General features: G+C 40.2%; 1 protein-coding gene across 1 annotated transcript in view; it reads left to right on the top strand.

The window, feature by feature from the left end:
* FSHR (follicle stimulating hormone receptor) overlaps positions 1 to 21,080 on the top strand; it is a 165,268-nt gene that overhangs the window by 114,692 nt on the left and 29,496 nt on the right. The window contains exons 5-8 of the mRNA XM_042446165.1: positions 9,645 to 9,716; positions 11,580 to 11,657; positions 18,380 to 18,448; positions 20,627 to 20,701. Of these exons, the coding sequence (XP_042302099.1) occupies positions 9,645 to 9,716; positions 11,580 to 11,657; positions 18,380 to 18,448; positions 20,627 to 20,701 (294 nt within the window). The remainder of the gene's footprint in view (positions 1 to 9,644; positions 9,717 to 11,579; positions 11,658 to 18,379; positions 18,449 to 20,626; positions 20,702 to 21,080) is intronic.

Consider the following 21,080-nt stretch of genomic DNA (forward strand, 5'->3'; position numbering starts at 1 on the left):
ATTGTGTGGTTTAGCGTTGAAAAGTCCTTTAATTCTAACAACCACATGATGCGAATAAATTGCCATTCTTTGCAGAAGGTGACTAAGACCTTGTATACTTGGGTGATTTAATTTGAATCCTCCCACCCCCGGTCTCACTGTGTCCTGTTTATATGATGCAAGGCCAAAATCCTGATTTGGTTCAGACTATCTTCATGACACCCATATCCAATTTGGGGCTAACCCACATTTAAACAACTCACTTTTTGCTCTGGGTTTTTGGCTGTCTTCACAATGACAGAGGTGGCTGCTTTTTAATTCAAGCCCCCTGTGAGCTGCCTGGTGCTGCAGCTGTGGGCACAAGCCCCTCTAAGGTCACAACAAGGCACCCAGCATCAATAGTGTGGCTGGTCACCTTGCTCTGACCTCAACATTGGTGGAGGGTGACAAATGGCAGCCATATCATTCACTGTGAAATCTGAAAACCTGCAGAAAAAGAGAGCAGGTAAGGGGGGAATGGGGGGGGATTGGAGTCAGAATACTCTGGGAGAGACCTATACAAGTATAGACCAACCCTGAAGCATTTGTTTCCTACCCTATGTAGTCTTTGCAGGTAATGCAAGTCATTCATGGTAAACTGTCTTTACTGATCAATGAGGCCTTCATGTGCAGGATATGTGTGTTTCGAATATAGGGTTATCACATCTGAGGGTCTGGCCCTGACTCTCTAGTTTTCATGGTTCATCTCCAGGCAATATCACTGGGGGAGGGTGCAGACTGCACCGGGTGACACCCCACAGGGGTTGTCATCTAGTTTGGTGGTACAGTCAGGGAGGCTGCCTTCCAAGTCAAGCAAGGACCTGGAAGGTTTGGGGGTGGCCCCTCCAGTTGTGCTGCTCTGTTCTACTCTGTTCTACTCACAAGTAGAATGGCATGGTGACAGCAAGGTGTTGACCACTGTCCCAGAAAACCAGACCTGCAGAAGCCTTGCCCCCCCCCCCAACACACACACACTGGCACAACCCCCCTTGGGCAGGGACACCACTGTCTCCAGGCCCAAGACAAGGCTGCAGATTTTCCAGTTTTGATGGATGCAACTTCAGGCAAGAGAGAAGGAGTGTCTGCCAGTCTCCAGTTCACCTAGTAAAGGAGCGGCTTGCTACAATTTGCAAGGCTTCATCAATTTGTTGCTGCAACTTGAAAGACTCTCCAGGAGGTCTATCTATTTATTTGGTTAGCCTCTTCCTTCCTACCCAGGCACTGTTGTTCAACTGGAGGGGGCACACTTAGCAGCTCCCCCAAACCTTCCAAGCCCTTGCTGGATTTGGAAGGCAGCCTCCCTGACTCATCCTCTGCTCTGTTCTACATCCACCTCCTGGAAACAAGTAGGCTAGATTAAATGTCCACCACCCCATCTCCTAAACTAAGTGAAAAGGAGTAATCCTCAGCTTTCACTATGATCTGGCAACAGTATCTTTAGTTAAGATTTCTGTCTTAATTTCTCTCTTGATCTGTTTCAATGACAAGCTGTGAGCATCGGTGGGTGGTTATTAATGCATAACACTTAATTACATCAGCAGGGACCATTCCTAGGTCTCATGTTTTAGCCTGGAAATCTCAGGGGCTGAGATGATCCTGAACTGACAGTCCTAGTCAAATGGATGAAATAGTTGCAGACAGAGACGATGGAAGGAGTTCACGTGGTCAAACCGCTCATTTGGACTATCATGCCGGCTTGTGGTTTCTGGGAGCTGTAGTCCAAAAAATATATATATTTCCAAGTTTAGCATGGAGTAAAATGAAAATTCTGTCCATGATGCTTAATCAGCACAAGTATAGACTACAATCAATACTGCCATTACAGTATTATGTGATGACTGCATATCATGTATCAGTCTGAAGATTCAGGGAGAACAATTACCATTACAATGGCACCAATCTACTGCAGCACTATTGTTGGTTTAATTGAAGCCAAGCTTATCATTGCTAACTCTGGAGCATGATTTGAATGCCAGCTAGGTGCCAGAATATAACATTAGAACACAGTGCCTCTGAACTTGTGCAGAGGGCCTGTATTTCATTTTTTTATTCATTCCAATCAGCTGCCAAATATATATACACACAATTGGGCCAATGTAGGTTGTTGTTGTTATATTTATTTGTACACACTTTTCGCCCAAAATTGAGACTCAAAGCGGCTTAAAATTTTTAAACCCAGTGCAATTAAAAATTTACAAATTTACAAATTTTTACAAAAGTAGCAATTAGAATGAAATTAAGGTTCCTTGCTGGATGGTATAACTAGCAGTCTTCTAATAGCTTGGGCCTTTCTCATTGTAGATAGTGTATGTGTGTGCGCCTTCAAGTCACTGGTTGACTAATGGTGACCCCATAAATTTAATAGGATTTTCTTAAGCAAAGACTAATCAGAGGTGGGTTTGCCACTTCTTTCCTCATAAATATAGTCTGCACCATCTGGTATTCATTGCCAGTCACCCATCCAGGTACTAATCAAGGCTTATCCTGCTTAGCATCCAAGATCAGATGTGATCTGGTGCCTTTAGGATATTTAGGCCTCACTGTAGATGTTACATACAGATTCACAAGTAAGTCCATAAAATTCAGTGGGATTTATTCCCACTGTAAACATTACATAGGAAACAAATCTCATAGAATTATCTCTGAGAAAATACATACAGGATCAGGCTTTGTGCCTGGTTATTCTTCTGTTAACATCTGTTTAAACTGGGGAGCAAAGGAGGAACAGCTACACATGTTAATTTTCAAACCTTATACTTAACTTTAATTAATATAGCTTCTGTGCTGATTAATTAAGAATTCAGACTGAAAAGCTGGCCAGTAACCACATTCTACATCCTTTGCTGAGTTATAAAAATAAACATGATTAGAGTCTGATTAAGTTTGTTAGGGCTTTAAAAAAATAAAATGAAAGAATGCCCTTGACTTACTTCCAAAAAAATTTCAAACCAGGACAAATTGCTAATTGCAACTTTTGAATGCATTCCAAATGGACAATCTGGTAATTTGTTGCCCTTTTCAGCAGATACAAGTCTCATTAGTGAGAAAAAGTAAACAGCAGCATTGTCTGCTTGAATATACATCTTTTGCTTTTTTTCAGAGCATACCAAGGGAATCTTTTTGGCTGAGGACTTCAAAGACTTTTAGTTCCAAAAAGTAACTTTTCCAAGTTCTGCTCTGGAATTCTAGTGTACATGTAATCACAGCCCTTCTGAAGTGCACAGACATAATCCAGAGACCACAGAGGGCTGCAGCAGGGAAGACATCTAAAAATACCTTTCCATCCTAGTATTAAGTGTTACAGGAAGATAATGCTAATTTAGGACCAAAACAGACCGGCAGTAAGCACCAGCTTGGGGACAGCTAGGACGTAGTGTTTAGATGGCGCACACCCTGATCCTGCCCCAAGATGTTGTCACACTGCCCACCCAACCAGATGGCAGGCAGCATTGCGGCACTCCGGTGGGATGGCATTTAGATGCCACACACTGCAGGAGTGCAGGAAAGCCAAGGCCTTGGCAAAAATGGCAGGTTTTTTTTCCTGCCCCAAAAAGGAGTGGCATTTTGCCATTTCTTTGGGGGGCAGATAAATGCCAGATTGTGGCCACAGCATGAAATTGCTGCTGCCCCAATCCAGCGCTCAAAGGGGCAGCCTCTGGCCACCCATTTAGAGCCATCTGTGCTGGCCCTTACATTGTGTGGGATCCACTTTGTCTTATTTTATTTGAATTCTGAGGATTGTTATTCCAAGTCAGACACAAAATGGTGACTTGTATAGTGTCAACTATCTTCTATGCCCCCTAGAATAACAGAATTATAGAATCAAAGAGTTGGAAGGAACTGCAAGGACCATCTTGTCCAGTCCTCTTGTTACTCCCTGGTCTAGTCTTTCTTCACCCCTAATTGACGTTTGATATCAGTTTAATATGAAAAAGGAATGTTTTAGGCCAGTAGTCTAGAAGAAACCTGCAGTGCAGGAAAACTAGCCTTGTCTTATAAGGACCATATTTGGAGATCCTGCTGGCTCAGTATGGGAGAATCTGGGGCAGTTAACCAGGATAGATCAATTAAGATCAGAATATGCATAATCTCTTCACATAGGAGTGTGATGGTAGGTAACAGACCAAATGTTTGCCAGAAAGCTGTGAATCAAAGGGTACTTCCATTTGGAGATGACACCTTTTTGTATAAAACATTTGCATTGATTGCCCTGTCATTGCCACACATCTCTGGCCATTTCTTCTCCTGGAAAATCCACTCACTCCTGAGAAACTGCCTCAGTTCACATTTCATGCCATAAATATGCCTACTTGGGCAGTTACAATTTGGTCTGTTGTAACCAGGTAGAAACTGTAAGATTCAAGTTTGACCCCTCAGTACTACTGGCTGTGCCACAAAGCAGAGTACTGAGCCCAACGCACAGCCTTCCCCAGTTGGGAGCCCCGTTTCTGGAACCAGTAAAGTATCATCATCCACTCCAATTTGCTATCTGCTGTCTTGTGAGAGAGAGAGAGTGTGTGTGTGTGTGTGTGTGTTTTCTGTGCATTTTGATTCCCCTTTTAATCAATAAACTACACTAATTTGGAACCTGGCTCTGGACTTCTTGCCTTTGGAAATGTTATAAATAGGCTTGTGTCCCAGCTTTAGAGTTGCCCTCTTGTTGCTTCCTGTTGAGCTAAATCAATTCCCTCAATAAATGCAATTGTGGGTACCCTCCCAGGACCCTAGCATTTTGGGTAGCACTCTGCCCTGCAAGAATACACAACTAAAGCACACATGAAAGATGGCCATTCAACTCCTATTTGAAGACTTGCAAAGAACAGAGAGCACCACTCAACACGGAGAAATGTAAGGTACTGCACTTAGGGCAGAAAAATGAAATGCACAGATATAGGATGGGTGACACCTGGCTGAACAAGACTACGTGTGAAAGGGATCTGGAAGTCCAAGTAGACCACAAATTGAACATGAGCCAACAGTGCGATGTGGCAGCTAACAAGGCCAATGTGATTTTAGGCTGCATCAATAGAAATATAGGCGAGTTACAGACCGCCAGATTGCGGTGGTCTGCTGCCGCCGCCGCCGCTTACACCATCCGGGAGCCACAGCCTTTAAACGGCGTGGCTCCCAGACGCTGTCGAGAACGAGCACGGAAATCTCGCTCCTTCTCAGGCTCTGGAAGAGGCGCGCAAAGCGCAAGGGGCGCATTTGCGGCATCATTTCTGGGGCGACACGTGCGGACGCAATGTGTCCAGCACGTAAAGATGGTGGCGCCGATGTGTATAGGGCGCCGCCATCTTTACGCCCCCGTCACGTGCTAGGGGTGAGGCCGGTATGAGTCCTCGGCCAACCCCTAGCATGTGACGGGGGCATATTAAAGGCCCGTCTATAACGTGCTATAGTGTCTAGATCAAGGGAAGTATTCTGCTTTGGTCAGGCCCCACCTGGTATCCTGTGTCCAGTTCTGGGCACCACAATTCAAAAAGGAGTCTGTCCAAAGGAGGACGACTAAAATGGTGAAGGGTCTGGAAACCATTCCCTATGAGGAATGACTTAGCGAGCTGGGGATGTTTAGCGTGGAGACAAGAAGGTTAAGAAGTGATATGATAGCCCTGTTTAAATATTTGAAGGGATGTCATATTGAGTTAGCTTGTTTTCTGCTGCTCCAGAGACTAGGACCTGGAGCAATGGATACAAGCTGCAGGAAAAGAGATTCCACGTCAACATTAGGAGGAACTTCCTGACAGTAAGGGCTGTTCAACAATGGAACAAACTCCCTCAGAGTGTAGTGGAGTCTCCTTCCTAAGAGATTTTTAAACAGAGGCTGGATGGCCATCTGTCGGGGATGCTTTGATTTAGAGTTCCTGCATGACAGAATGGGGTTGGACTGGATCGCCCTTGCGGTCTCTTCCAACTCTATGATTCTATGACTCTGTGATTCTATGATTCTATGATCTATTCTACTTTCAAATGGCTCTTACAGTCAAGCGTTTGTTCCCAATGTCTAGGTGGAATCTTTTCTTATAGTTTGAATCAATTGGTTTATATTCTAATCTCTGGAGCAGCAGAAAGCAAGCTCAGTCCATTGTCTACATGTCACTCCTTCATATTTCCTCTCAGTATTTTCTTCTCCAAACTAAACATACCCAAATCTGTTAACCATTTCCCATAGGGATTGGTTTCCAGACATTTTACAGTCTTGGTCACCCTCCTCTAAACACATTCCAGATTGTCTTGAAATGTGGTGTCTAGAACTGTATACAGTATTCCAAGAAAGTTCTGACTAAAGCAGAAAAGAGTGATACAATTACTTCCTGTGGTCTGGGCAATTTTTTTTCTGTTGATTGTTCTTTTAAACTGTGAGCCATTTTGGTAAAAATTGGAGGGAAACAGGATATAAATATTTGAGAGAAAGGTGAGATATAAATAAAAATAATCAATATCGTCCACAACTTCCCAAATCTTTGACATTGCAAGTATCACTAACATGTGATCATATGCTAACAAAATGTTTGTTTGTTTGCAGGGACGTAGCCAGGATTTTAGGAAGGGGGGTCCAGACTAAGTACCACCATTATAATGGGGCTTGGGTACGGCGGCGCAGCAGCACACACCATTCATTTTTCTAATGGAAGGGGGGGTCTGGACCCCAAGATCCCCCCCCCCTTGGCTACGTCCCTGTTGTTTGTTTAGAAAGTACTGGTGGCAATTGGTGGCTCAGTGGGGTAGTTTTGGTCTTGATTTGAACTTTACAGAAGCTTTGCCACCTGAGGCTGGCATTGCATTCTGTTACATTCTGTTACTCCCTCAATCTGTACGCCAAGCCAGATCCCAAATGAGATGGGAGTTTTGTCATTTCTTCTTTGGAGACATAATAATTGCGGAAACTCATCAACTTTCATATCTCACTGCCAGGACAATTTTAAAACCCTCCTTCGCAAAGTCTTTTGCTGTAAAGCAAATGTTCAGAGGCTACAAAATGAGACAGATAATGAACCCTTATTAGAATGTGAACAGCTAAACTGAAACTGCGCAGAACATTTTGATACTTGTATTTTAGCTGCTTTATTTGAGGGCTCAGTTTGGAATTGAAATGGCTGTTCTATTCATGCTGGTGTCAGTTACAATGCCCACGTGAATCGCTGATGGATTACTTTGATGCTAATAATCTATACATGAATAACTGCCATGTCCCTTTGGAATTACAGTGGTACCCCGGGTTACGAAATTAATTCGTTCCGCCGCCGCTTTCGTAACCCGAAATACTTCGCAAGCCGAAAAACCCATAGGCGCTAATGGGGAAAAGCCGCGATTTCGTGTGAAATAGCGCCGAAAAGCACCAAAAAATTTTTCGTAACCCGAAAAAACCTTCGTAACCCGGAACAGTTTTTTTAAATGGATTTTTTTCGTAACCCGGAAATTTCGTAAGGCGGCGCATTCGTATCCCGGGGTACCACTGTACATCCCTAGTACAGCTGTGAACATGTTGCTTGTTTTGCCATACCTCTGCTATAGCTGACCCCTGTTTGGCTGACCAGTACCAAGAATCCCATTAGAAGTAAAAGGCAATAAAGTGAATAGGATTAGTAATGAGGACTCCTGGAGAAATGGACAGGTGGCATTTATTGGCACAAAATGACCCATAGGTAACTTAGTCAGATCATTTGAGACAAGTGTCATTCTTCTGTGTGTGTAAAGGCAAAATTACATTTTTTTTCCTCATTTTTTATTACTTCTTTTCTTTCTGTTCTTTCAAAAATTAAAAAAGGACTATTGGCCATAGTTCATGCTAACTGGGAAGTTTGGGTCTTGGAGTTATTGTCCAAGCTCTGGTTTTTATTTTATTTTTTGTAAAGGACACATGCATGCACAGACACATGTACATACACACAGTCATTATTAAACCAGTTTAAAAGTCAAAATAAGTGCAATACAGGTTGAGTCGCCCTTATCTGGAATTCCAAAATCCCATATACTCCAAAATTCAAAATTATGTGCATGGATGGTTGAAATAGTGACACTTTGCTATCTGATGGTTCAATCCACAAAAACTTTGTTTCATGCACAAAATTATTAAAATATTGTCTATAATATTTTATTTATTTATTTATTTATTTAATAAGGTGTATATATAATTTAAGATGTATACAAAACCTAAATGAATTTCATGTTTACACTTGGGTCCTATCTCCAAGATATCGTCTTATGTGTGTGCAAACATTCAAAAATCAAAATAAAAAAAACCTCTGGTCCCAAGCATTTTGGATATGGCCGACTCAACCTGTAGCTAGTTTCTTCCTTCATTCCTAAACTGGTCCTACCCATGTGGTTTTTTTAGTATCAAACTAGAAAACATGTGTAACATGTTTTTGGTAGAGTGCTGCTTCAGATGGTCAAAGACATCTGTTTCTCATGCCACCTGATTTTCCACACCTATACATCTTGCATTTACCAGGCTTTATTCTGAGATTAATCATGGAAAGTAAATATGAGCTTAATTTACAAATTAAGGCACATATTTTGAAGGAAATCCATTAGTGGGAGGGAAAATAGGTGGGCCATAGGAAATATCCTTTCCCCTTATCACATAATTTGAACCTTAGATATTCCTGTATCTCCTTGAATGAGGTTGCATCTATACTGCAGGATTTAACACTTAACTGCCATGGTTTAATGCTATGGAATTATGAGATTTGTCATTTCATAAAATAGTGAACCTTGTCTGTCAGAGGGCTCTGGTGCCACAACAAACTGCAAATCCCAGGATCCCAGAGGATGGAGCCATGACAGTTAAAGCGGTGTCAAACTATGTTAATTCCGTAGTATGGCAGGAGCCTTTAATACCGAAATGCTATTTTTAACCAAGGGAAAAGACTACTGTGGTTGATTTTCTAAAGAGGGATTGGGCATCTGATTTAGGCACTGAGGACTATAGTTGCTATTAGATGGTAGATCAAGGGATGTACAAGGGTGTGTTCAACACCTACAGCTAGGCATACACATTCTTTCTTCCTTGCCCTTGTCTTATGTACAGGGATGTAAGTTTAATTATCCTAATCAGATAAGATAAATTAGAATTTCCCAAGGTCATGCTTCTGAAATTTGCCCTCAGTCCCCCCACCCACCCACCCCCACACACACTTCAAATTGATGTGAGAGTTCATTTCATTTCAGATGCAATGAATTTGTCTCTTCCTAGTAGGAAAAAGAGACTCCGGTTTCTGGCCTTCATGGAAAAGCAAACCCAGTATGGGCATGAAAAAAAAGGAGCAATCACATAATTTATTCTGTGTAATATGGGTCCCATTTATCAATTATTCCAGCTATAATAGCAGACAGTATTCGCAGTAATTTATGGAAATATCCACTTACTAATTATTAAATACTGTAATTAATCTGGGTGACACTGGAGGATGTTGTGTTTCATGCTGTGCTGATTTTATGCCTTTTGTAGTTCTTTTTACTTTCAAGATGATGATGATAACAATAACAATAATAGTGATAATATACTACATTCTTGTAAAAAAAATCAGAGTCCTTCTGTTCTGATGTTCCATACTCATATTCATTGCATGTTTCTCTGGACCATAGCTAATCATTATATTTATTTTCTTTCTCTTTTCAAGGTTGATATCCAACACTGCCATCAGGTTTTTTCCTGCTGTTAACCAGGTACACTCTTTGCAGAAGGTTGTGCTGTAAGTTGTTATTGGATTCTTCTAATCTTGTGTGGTTTGAACACATTTCCTCTATTTCGGAGGTGTTTGCAATGGAAAGAAAGAGAAAGACAGAGAGCAGAAATTATTTAAAATCAGACTCATCTATAATAAGAGCTGGAATAAATATAGGATTTTGTGAGGGAGAGGGCAGGATATCATCCCAATCTAAAATGTGCATTTCAATACTGGCATACATAAAATGGATTCTGATGCATAAATTTCTAGTTGGTGGGTGTCTCAGTTGAATTTTAGATTTGATGGTGTGGAAATAATCACAAAAGTGTGAAGAATAATTATGGCTTTGAAACCCAAAGGCAAAGCAAGTTTAAAAAACTGACTTCTTAAAATTCTTCCTGAAAATATAAAATACTCTTGAGTTAAAGTCTGTAACATGATCTTGACCACAGAGGAAGCATGCTATTTTCGGGCAATGGGAAGCCAGTTCGAACGCAATGCATATTCACGTAATTACGCTAAACTAGCTACACTAAGTGAATGCATTCTGGCCCCACTTTCTTTTCATTCGAATTTAAGAGAATTTCCTCCCATTTGATAAACTCCTGGGCCTCGGTTCGTTCCTTAGAAACAAATACGGTTTATGCTTAGGAACCAGGATACTTCAATAACCAATACAAGGTGTTGGTTATTACCTATAAAGCCCTAAATGGCTTGGGCCCAGGGTACTTGGAGGACCGCCTCTCTCCATACAATCCGCCCCGCACACTCAGGTCTGCCGGGAAACAATTGCTAAGGGTTCCAGAGGCTAGATATGTCAACACCACGCAGAGAGTCTTTTCTACCTCGGCCCCCAAGCTCTGGAACTCGCTTCCCGTCGAGCTCTGCTCGGCCGCCTCGCTGGAACAATTTAAAAAGGGGTTAAAAACACACCTATTCCAGCAGGCATACCCTGACCCCTGATGACCCCTGATGTACTCCCTTCCTCTCTCCTCTCAGCAGCATTGTTGAGCTAGCATGAGACTGTTTACTGTATGATTTGTTTTTATGATGTTTTAATGGTTTTTATTGTTATATGTGTCGTGTTTTGAAACCGCCTTGATCTCTGGAAAGGCGGTATATAAATAAAATTTTATTATATTATATATTATTATTAATATTTCAATACTGCTCAAATCATATTGCCTCTGAAGGCATTAGGCACTACTCAGGACCAAACTTTGGACTTTCTGCTTTTGCTAGTATCTATTTGCTGGTGGTCATTGATAACAAAGCTTTCTCTGTAGTGTTTCTAGGTTATGGAAGCAGACATCTGAATTTTGTTAGATTTAGGAACTTGATGGCATATGCTGTCATCTCAGCCTCCAGCATCTAATGTGTTTTGGTATCCAAGGGTAGCTTTGTTGGCCCTACAGCAAAGTACAATGACATCTAATATCCACAAAATGGGCAGGTAGGCTCACCCAGGAAAGAAACAGCCTGGATCGCAAGGGAAGTTACTCTTTCTGTGACTAATGGAGCTTTATTTTATTAAATTTTATTGCCTGGATTTTACAACTCTTTGTCTTCCAGAGCCCACATGGCCAGATTTTCCTTTCTCCTGTATTATTTTAAGACCTTTGCCTGATGAAGAAGCCAATGGAGCTTGGACATCTTAGGCACTGTATTTTATGAATTTTGGTTGGTCCAATAAAGGTGTCACTGTTTTGCAGATTTTGAACATTATTATGTTTTAGTCAATTATAGACTGGCATGTGCTGCTAATTCTTTGACTGAGTGCATTGATATTGCGTTATCACTTTATATTGTTTTTACTTTAATATTTTGTAAGTCAAAATGCACTACAAAACTGCCTTTTTAAAATTTCAATTTTTAAAAAATTCTCAGAGATATCCAAGACAACATAAATATAAGAAAAATTGAAAGAAACTCTTTCTTGGGCCTAAGTTCTGATCGTGTCTATATGTAAGTAACATCTACTAATAAACTTGGGGGGAAGGGTTTGGATGTTTTTTGTATGTTTGTACATGAATACACATGATGTACAAAAAATTGAACTTTCAAAGGAGGACTAAATCCAATTGTTAATCCTAATCAATGTAAATCCGCTGAACAATGGAACAGGTTTGTTTTGATTCAATGGGACTTCTGAAGGTAGGGCTAACAACTGAATTTAGGCCAGAGTTCCTTTAGAACTCAGATATTATTTTATTATATATTATTTATGAAGTGTCTACAAGTGTATCTACACTGTAGAAATAATACAGTTTGACACCATTTTAACCATGGCTTCATCCTACAAATTCCAGGATTCCATAGGATGGAGCTACAGCACTTAACATAATGTCAAACTGTATTATTTCTAAATTGCAGATGCACCAGAAGAGTATTTTACCAAGGGCAGGGACCAAACAATGACTGTCCCTAGTAAACAGGGGAAAGTAAGTGTGCTTGCCAAAAACCTTTTTATCAACCATCTATCTTTCAGTTCAGCCTCTTCCCCCCAAGGGCTGACCTAAGAATAAGGAAGCAAAAGTGCCTGTTTGGGGCAGCAGATTTTGGAGTTGTTATTCTTCTTCTCCTGGCTGCTCCCCTCTGTTGGAAGATGGGGTGGTGTATGATGGCTTCTAAGGCTGCATCTGCACTGCAGGAGTAATAGAGTTTGACATTGCTTTTACTGCTGTGGCTCAAAGCTATGGAATTCTGGAATTTGTATTTTTTGTGAGATGTTTAGCCTTCTCTATCAGAGTGCTCTGTGCCACAACAAACTGCAAATCCCAGGTTTCTACTGCATTCAGCCATGGCAGTTAAAGTATTGTCAAACTGCATTATTTCTGCAGAGCACATGAGGCCCAAGTCAGTGGGGTTGTGAGTCCACTCCAGGATTTACACTAAAGAGCTATTCTAGGTGAAAACCCTACCCCATTTGTTTTTGCATCTTCAATAGATCCTTTAAAATTCAAACTAAAACTCTGAACACATTAACCACCTCATGGACATGGAAGCCAATAGCCACTACTGCCTCATGGTCTGACCCATAGCTCCTAATCTAGCCTGCTGCCTCAAATGCATTGAAGACCACTAGCCAGTCATAGATCTAAAAGTAAGAATATATTGACAGACAGTTCAGTAGGTTTCTATGCATTGAAAGGAGAAAGAGTGCCATCTTTTCCTTTGCCTCCAACACCAAAATGTCTTGAGCCAGCCTTGCTTTTCTCACATTATTTGTTTCCAGCCTTCTTATGTTAGTTTATATGTAGCATTCTCCCCAAGCTAAGCTGTTTATCCTGCATTTTTCTTGTCGTAAAAAAATATATATTTCCATGGTGGGAGCCTGATCCATAACACCTTTCAGGCTGATTTCATGGACATGAAAACAGGCTTTGGTTCCAAATAAACAAAATGGCTACTCTCTTATTGCTTTCATTAACTTTTCCTTCTCTCTCTTGTTCTTTCTCTCAAGTATTTCAACATGGAGCAAATTTAAAAATTAATGATGCCCAGGATAGTCTTTCCTTAGATTTGCCAAGACAGTCTCATATCATTCAAGTGGTGCTCTAAAGGACAGCAGGGCTGCTTCATCTTTCCAGTCAGCTGCAAACATTTCATTACTCAGAGACACAACAGGGAGAGAAGCTGATAATCTAATTCACTTGTGCATAATGCTAATATATTGTTATAGGCTACTTGGCAATGTACTGCCATGCAGTAGTGCTTAGAAGCCTTCTCATTGTGTGTGACCATGTTTCTTAGTGAACTTGCTTGTACCTTTCATTTTTCCACTCTGTGTGTGTATGTGTGTGGGACCATATCTGAAAATGTACAAAAGAAAGATATTTGATCTCCATTGTTATTATCATGATGATGGTCATCATTTTCTTAGTTCATGGTGAGTGTTCTCCTCATCATCACCACCACCATCATCTTTCTTTCTAGCCTGCCTTTCCCTAAAACTAGGGCTCAAGTTGGCTTCCACATGAAAATGAGTGTGGGCTAGATTTTAAAAACTTGCAGGGAGTTTACTACATGCAGCTTTTAAACAGTTTTTAGACCTGGAAAATAGTGGCTTTGGTGATACCTGTTGCATGATGTCACCTATGACCTGTAGCTGCTGTTTCCCCCCGAGCATGGTTCGGGTGTCCCTTTTCATGGACAGGGAAACCCATTAATGAGCTTTCAATCACACTAGTCCCCAGGTGCAAAATGTTGCTATTGGGGCAGTTGCATTATTGGTAGTCACATGGTGTTATTGTCCCCTCCTCTCACTATTTCCCAACAGCAAGATTACCTTTAAATTTTTTTCTATTTCTTGTCTTTCTTTAAAAACCAAAACAAAACAAAACCTTAACTTACAATAGCAGAGCTCCAGGATTGCATGAAAAAGTGAAAATAATTTTAAAAAACCAGAAAGCATAAAGCAGGGGGGAGGAGTTAAGGGGGAATCAGAAAGAGAGCACAATGGCCAATGATTGCTAAGATGTGTGGTGATGCAGTGAATACTAACAAGTATAATTCCATTTTCACTGACAAGCATAATTGCAACAAGAACAGGGCTCATGTGGCAAAGCCTCAAGAGATCCACATTAAAATAGAATGAAAATATGAACAGTATTAAAACAATGTAATACTAACAATATTGAAATAATGGCATAGTTAAAATGGCAAAACCCAGGTTATTTAAGATACAGATACACACACACATACACACACACACAATTAAATACATTTATGAGCTCCATTTCCAGACAGCATGTCTGTCCAGAGATGCAGCATTCTGTCTTAAACTTTACCATTTCAATCTGCTTGAACTGCCTTGTCCTGTCAAAGTATCATGTATTCTTTGCACCAGGTTATATGCTACCTACAACCTATGGCTGAATCCCAAGACTATTAAATGACACGAGTACAGAGTAATAATAGCTAGTGGCCTCCATGGCAATGGGATGCTATTCAAGGCACTGGACCTTTAGGGAAGCCACCAGCCACCCTTATGCAATAGGAGGATATTATAAAGCAGTTGTGGATCAAATGCAGCTGCAAAATCATTCCTTGCTTTTCTTTATGCTAGCTGAGATTGATGTGAAAAGTCTCTGTTATAGAGGTTTTTAAATTATGGGCTGGGCATGAAAGGTGAGTAAAAAAATGGACGTACACTGGTCCCCCGGGTTACGAAATACCCAGGTTACGAAATTTTCGGGATACGAATAAATCCCATAGGGATTTATTGTTTCGGCTTACGAAGGTTTTTTCGGGTTACGAAAAAAACCCGGCGCTGTTTTAAATGGAGCCGCGGCGCAGCCGCGGCTTTTTCCCCATTAGCGCCTATGGGCTATTCGGCTTACGAAGTATCCCGGGTTACGAAAGCGGCGGCGGAACGAATTAATTTCGTAACCCGGGGTACCAGTGTAATGGATCAGCCACCATCAAGAAAACCCTGTAAAATATGGTGGGTAGGGAGTGAGAAATTTATACCTTAGGCCAGCGATTCTCAACCTTTGGTTCATGACCCCTTTGGGGGTCAAACAACCCTTTCACAAGGGGTCACCTAAGACCATTGGAAAACACATATTTCTGATTGTCTTAGGAACTGAGACACCACAGTTTTATAGTTGGGGGTCGCCACAACATGAGGAACTGTATTAGGAAGGTTGAGAACCACTGCCTTAGGCAAAGGAGGAAATTATGAAGATCAACCATTGATCATGCAATGGTTCTACAACATTTAGTAGAAAAGTATTCCCATGCAGGCCAACCTCTTTAAGCAGCGATTTTAAGTCAGCGTTTGATACTGTCCCTACAACCAGACTCTGGGAGAAATTTAAAAACACTTCAATAGATAAACGATTACTCTTGTTGATTATCAAAATCCATGAGAACACCAGCTTGAAGGTGAGATGTAGTATCCAAGGGCATGTCAGTAAGGAAATACAAGACCAAAAGGGAGTTAGACAGGGGTGTATGTTGGCCCCAATTTTATTTAACTACTACATAAAATCGCTAATCCCCTTTTTGAGTAATTCTATTTTCCATCCCCCTAAACTAGCCAATAGACATATCGATTTACTACTATATGCTGATGATGCAGTTATCCTGTCATTAACCCCAATTGGTCTTAAGAAAGCTTTAAAATCTCTTGCTAACTACTGTGTTAAAGAGAAATTAATGATAAATCACTCCAGGACTAAGATCCTTACCTTCTCAAAATGTCCCAAACAGAGAAGTTGGATGCTGGAAGGGCTGCCTATTGAGCAGGTTAAAATCTTTAAATATTTGGGGATTGTATTTCAAGCTTCAGGAAATAGAAATGCTTGTTTAGATTATATCATTCGGAATGCACAAAGAACAGCCACAGTTATACAAAATAATTTTGTACCAAAGGAGCACAGTTTATTCCAGCTGCAATTAAACTCTTTGTGGCTTTGATTGAAATCCTCAAGATGTTGCTGAACTACAACTCCCAGCCTTCCATACCTTTGGCTGTGCTGGCTAGAGCGGCTAGAAATTTCAGTGTAGCAACACCCTGCAGGGCTGCAATGATTCCTACATCCTTTCCTGTAAATTATAACCTTTCCATCCATCCCACTTTACAGAACTTCTTTGTGGGCTGACCCGTTTGACTCATTCCAGGTCCTATGTTAGTCCACTCCTCCATGAGGCAGTCTGTTCAACATTTATTTACAGTAAAAAGGTTCTGCCTAATGTCTTGGTAGAATCTCTTTTCCTTTAATTTGAATCTATTGGTTTGAGTTCTAGTCTCTGGAGCAGCAGAAAACAAGCTCATTCCATCTTCTACATGACATATCTTCAGATTTTTGAAGATGGCTATTATATATTTTCTTCTTCAAGTTAAAATGCCCAACTCATTAAGTCATTTGTCATAATGCTTTGTTTCCAGAACTTTGATCATCTTGGTCATCCTTCTCTGGCTATATTCCAGCTTGTTGATATCCTTCTTGAATTGTGATGCCCAGAAATGGATACAGTATGAGGTCTGACTAAAGCATGATAGAGTGACTCTCTGCTTCCCTTGATCTGGACACTATGTTCCTATGGATATAGTCCAAAATTGCATTTGCATTTTTGGCTGCTGCATCACATTGTTGACTCTTGTGGTCTACTAAGCTTGTGGTCTACTAAGACCCCTAGATTCTTTTCACAAGTACTGCTTTTAAGTCAGGTGTCTTGGCTTTTATTTTTGTTGAAATAAATGTTGTTAGTCTAGATACAGTTTTCCATTTTGTCCATCTTGCATCCTGTTTCTATCTTCTGTATAATGCCAGCCATCTTGTTGGGTGATCTGAGATCCCTTGATATGAGGCAGAATGTAAATATTTCAGTTAATAAATAAAAAATAAAGTTGTGTCATTTGAATCCTCTATAAATGACTTCCATCAAAGTCATTTATAGAGATGTTATGAAATACTGGCCCCAAGACAGACTTGTCTTTTCTTCTCCAGGTTGATGAGGAACTGGTGAGGAGGATTACTCTGGTCTCATCTAGAAACTCCTCTCAGGATTTGTTTTTAAATTACCTCCCCATCTGAATCATCCTTCAAAGGCTGGAGGCTAGGCTTTGGGGAATTTCACATCCTGATTAATTCTCTCTTTGGCACACTCCTGTGGGCTTCTAACAAGTGCTCATGTCTATGAGCCTGACTGTGCAGCCTTTTCTCTCTGCTTTGTCACCTCCAAAGACATTACGGAAGGTTTCTTAGTAAACCATGATCGCTCTGACATCCATTGAAGACGTGACACCACAGGGCACGTGCCTTTCTCAGTCAAAAGGGTAATCTCTCCAACCATGACCATAATTGTTTTCCGTGTCAGCTTCAGCGCACCCTCTTGGACCTTAGATAAGCCTATCGCTTGAATGGGCAGCTTTCACTCTGGATTAGAGGCCAAGTGTGGAGGCTTTCTGACAGTTTAATTAAATGATTCATTGTCAACCCATCACTCAGGGCTGCCACTTTGGGTTAAAAGTGGATGAGCCTTGCCAGGCCACAAAAGGAGCAGAGAAAGCTGCCAATTCTATGGTAGTTTCTGATAAATATAACAAATGTTGGTAAATTGTCTGGGACTAAAGGAGGAATGAAGAGTCGGAGGGCGGGGGGAAGGTTCTCAGCAACCTTTGTGGTTCCAGGTGCAGACTCCCTGATATTATTGGCATTTAATTGTTCTACTTAGCAGGTCATTTAGTTGATTTCCAGGGCAGAGCAAGGATCTGATCCTGCTCTCCCAGAGTCCTAGTCCAACACTCGAACTACTACACCACTCTCATGCTGTTTGCATTAAGATTAGCTGTGAAGCTCGCTTAGGAAGCTCACAGGCCAGTCACTGTCTCTGGATATATCATCTTGAGATCCTCAGAGAGTGGGACATAAATGAAATGAATTGCTTCATCCCAGATATCTTTATTAAAGTCTGAACATCCTCTCCTTTTATTATTGCCAAATAGAGCACATGGCAAACTCTTTGTACAGCCTCTCAAGCCATCAGTATCCCCACAATGATGTAACACAGAAGAAAGCACTGCCCTGAAATGGTATCACAGTGTCAGGGATTTCCTTGACTGTTTTCTGTAGGTGTGTCACAATGTAAAGTTGAAAAGTTTTGTTCAAAGATTTGTGTTTGTATTAAAGAACACCTGAAGAAGTTGTTATGCCAACAGTATTATCTATTTATTGCAGAAGGCTGAATAAAAATGGAATTCGAGAAATTGAGAATTATGCCTTCAATGGAACTATATTATCTGAACTGTGCGTATTTATTTTTAATTATTTATTTAATTAATCCTTCCTTCCTTGAAAATTTGGAGGATATTTCATAGGAAATATTTACAGTAGCAAAGACATTCATTTCAGTGTTTTAATATTCCTAGTAACTGCTGGTATGTTCTTACAACCTCATTCAGACCCCATGTTCATGGGTGGGGAGAGGTGTAGCCATTTTTCAAGCAATATATGGCCCTGTTCCATGAGTCTGCATAGGCCCATGGAGCCATCCATTTCTGTATGTATCTCTTAACTGAAATAGGCATTGTATAATTCTGGTTAGTCTCTATAGGTTTCTATATTATGCTTCCATAGGAAAGAACGTTGAATGCCCTCTATCCCTTTCCCTTTGCTACCTTTTATTTATTGCTATTATTCAGTGGTATTGCACTGATATTGCTATTATTCACTGATAACTTTTAATCCTGCCATATCTCCAAGGTTAAAGGATCTACTTATCCTTTCACCCAAGCGTGCAATACACAGTGGTAATTACTGGGTGGAAATTGTGATTTTATAACACATACCCAGGTGAGACTAACTTTTTGTTGGTCACTTCTGATTTTGGCATTTGTTCCCTGGGTAAAACATGGAACAGCACACCAAAGCCTTGTCAGGGCTCATGTACCTTTCAGCATGCAAGCCTTGTCTCTTTGAGAGACAGGCTTAATTGGCAGTAACAACTGCCTTTCCTTTGTGTGTGGTTGTGGTTGCCTCAACTGCCACTGTGGTAGAATCTGATCTCTTATACAGTGAGTCTAAGCTATTATGTGCTTACTGGCTTTTTGCTTTATTTATTTGACACTGCATAGTAGTTATTTTTCTCATATGTCTCCATATGTTTCAAAAAGGAGAAAATTCCTCATGTAAGGAGCAGGGTGGCAAGAGGGATTAGACTATGCTGCTCCCTCGTATACACCTTAACATATAAGAAGACTCCATCAATGTACTCATATCTTGAATTAGTGGCATGGATGGTGATCTGCAGTATCACACAAGGAAAGAAAGCTGAAGTTCATCTGGATAGTAGCACATTTCTACATGCCTTACACCCATGATGTTGTAGTTCTCCAGTTCTCTTCCTGCAGGAGACCGGAGTAAAAGTGAGTCTTTTGTCAAATGGGTTTTTCCAGCTAGAAAAAAAAGACTCACTTTTTTTACCATCTCCCATAGAAAGAGGACTGAAGAACGATGACATCATGCAATAAGCCATGAAGAAAGGTACTACTATCTGGCTGAACATCCACTTTCTTTCCTCATGCAAAATTTCCTTGTTGGATGAGGTATAGCTTCAACTATCATATTTGACTTTAAACTAAAGTTTCTTTCTTTCTTTCTTTCTTTCTTTCTTCTTTTCTTTTTTCTTTTTTCTCTTTTTTGTAAAAAAATTGGCATATGCCTGTTTTGTTTTGGTCAGTTCTAATTTTCTCCCCAAAGAGACTTACATAAAAACAAAAATAATAATACAACTACAATTAAATCAAACAGAAACATATCCTAATTTAAAATGACACACAAAAGGCCTGCAAGAAAAAAAGATTAAGAATCCCCTGCAAAATGAAGACTTTTTAAAAGCTTATTTAAACATTACTTGTGAGAGGGAGGGCTTGTGGACTTCCCCTGGATTCCACAGCTGAGTAGTCACTACCATCATTCACTTTATTTAGATTATTTTGCATATATCATTTCTGTCAAATTTTATTTATTTGTTTAATTTATATCCCACCTTTTTCCATGTATAGGATCCAAGGTGACTTATAAGCAATTAAAACCAGGGTAAAAACAGCTAAAGAAATTACTTGTACAAAAGTTTAAAAAACAACCATTTTAAAAATATGGTTAAAAATGCAACTTAAAATCATCTAAAACACAATTAAAACATAGTGCAATCATATTAAAAGGCCTATCTGAAATATGAATGATAAACTCAAGGACTGTCTGAATGAAAAGGTGTTTTATTGCTGGAGGAAGGAAAGGAGAGGGGGGAAAATTGAACCTTCCTGTGGGAGTGGATTCCACAGCCAAGATCCACAATCAATAGCTAACATTCATTTCAAATTACAGATCAATTAACTGACAGCTGTTTTAGCAACTCACTTTGTTATCCTTCTTGCCACAAAAAAATTATTACAAGTTTTATTTTTATATTTATTTTTCTCACAGAAATCTGAGTGGTAATTACCACTTAGATAAGTTACCGAATGAAATTTTCCAAGGAGCCAATGGACCGGGATTTTTGTAAGTAATCGTTCTTGCTATTCATTTATGATTGTTTTACTATCTTAGATCACACAAGGCTGCAGGTCCATATGTAAAATGTTTCATTGCTGAAGTTCTAGAACAGATTGCAACAGCAATCACCCTGGGGAACACTTTCTGTGTTGGTCAAGTGCTTGAAGTATGGACTTTTGGAATGGAGGTGGTGATAAGTCTAGCAGAAAATGGAGAAGAGAAATGTTGTTGTTGTTACCATCTACATCCCTATTTTCATTTATACTTCAGTTTTCCTCCAGTACAATTTATAGGGATGTAAAGAATATTCTCCAAAATTCGAAAATTAGGAGAAAAATGCCAGTTTCGACAAATTCTCTAACATGTTAGAGAGGAGAAATTCTGA

Source organism: Sceloporus undulatus, chromosome 1, assembly GCF_019175285.1.
Source record: "Sceloporus undulatus isolate JIND9_A2432 ecotype Alabama chromosome 1, SceUnd_v1.1, whole genome shotgun sequence".
Lineage (NCBI taxonomy): Eukaryota > Metazoa > Chordata > Lepidosauria > Squamata > Phrynosomatidae > Sceloporus > Sceloporus undulatus.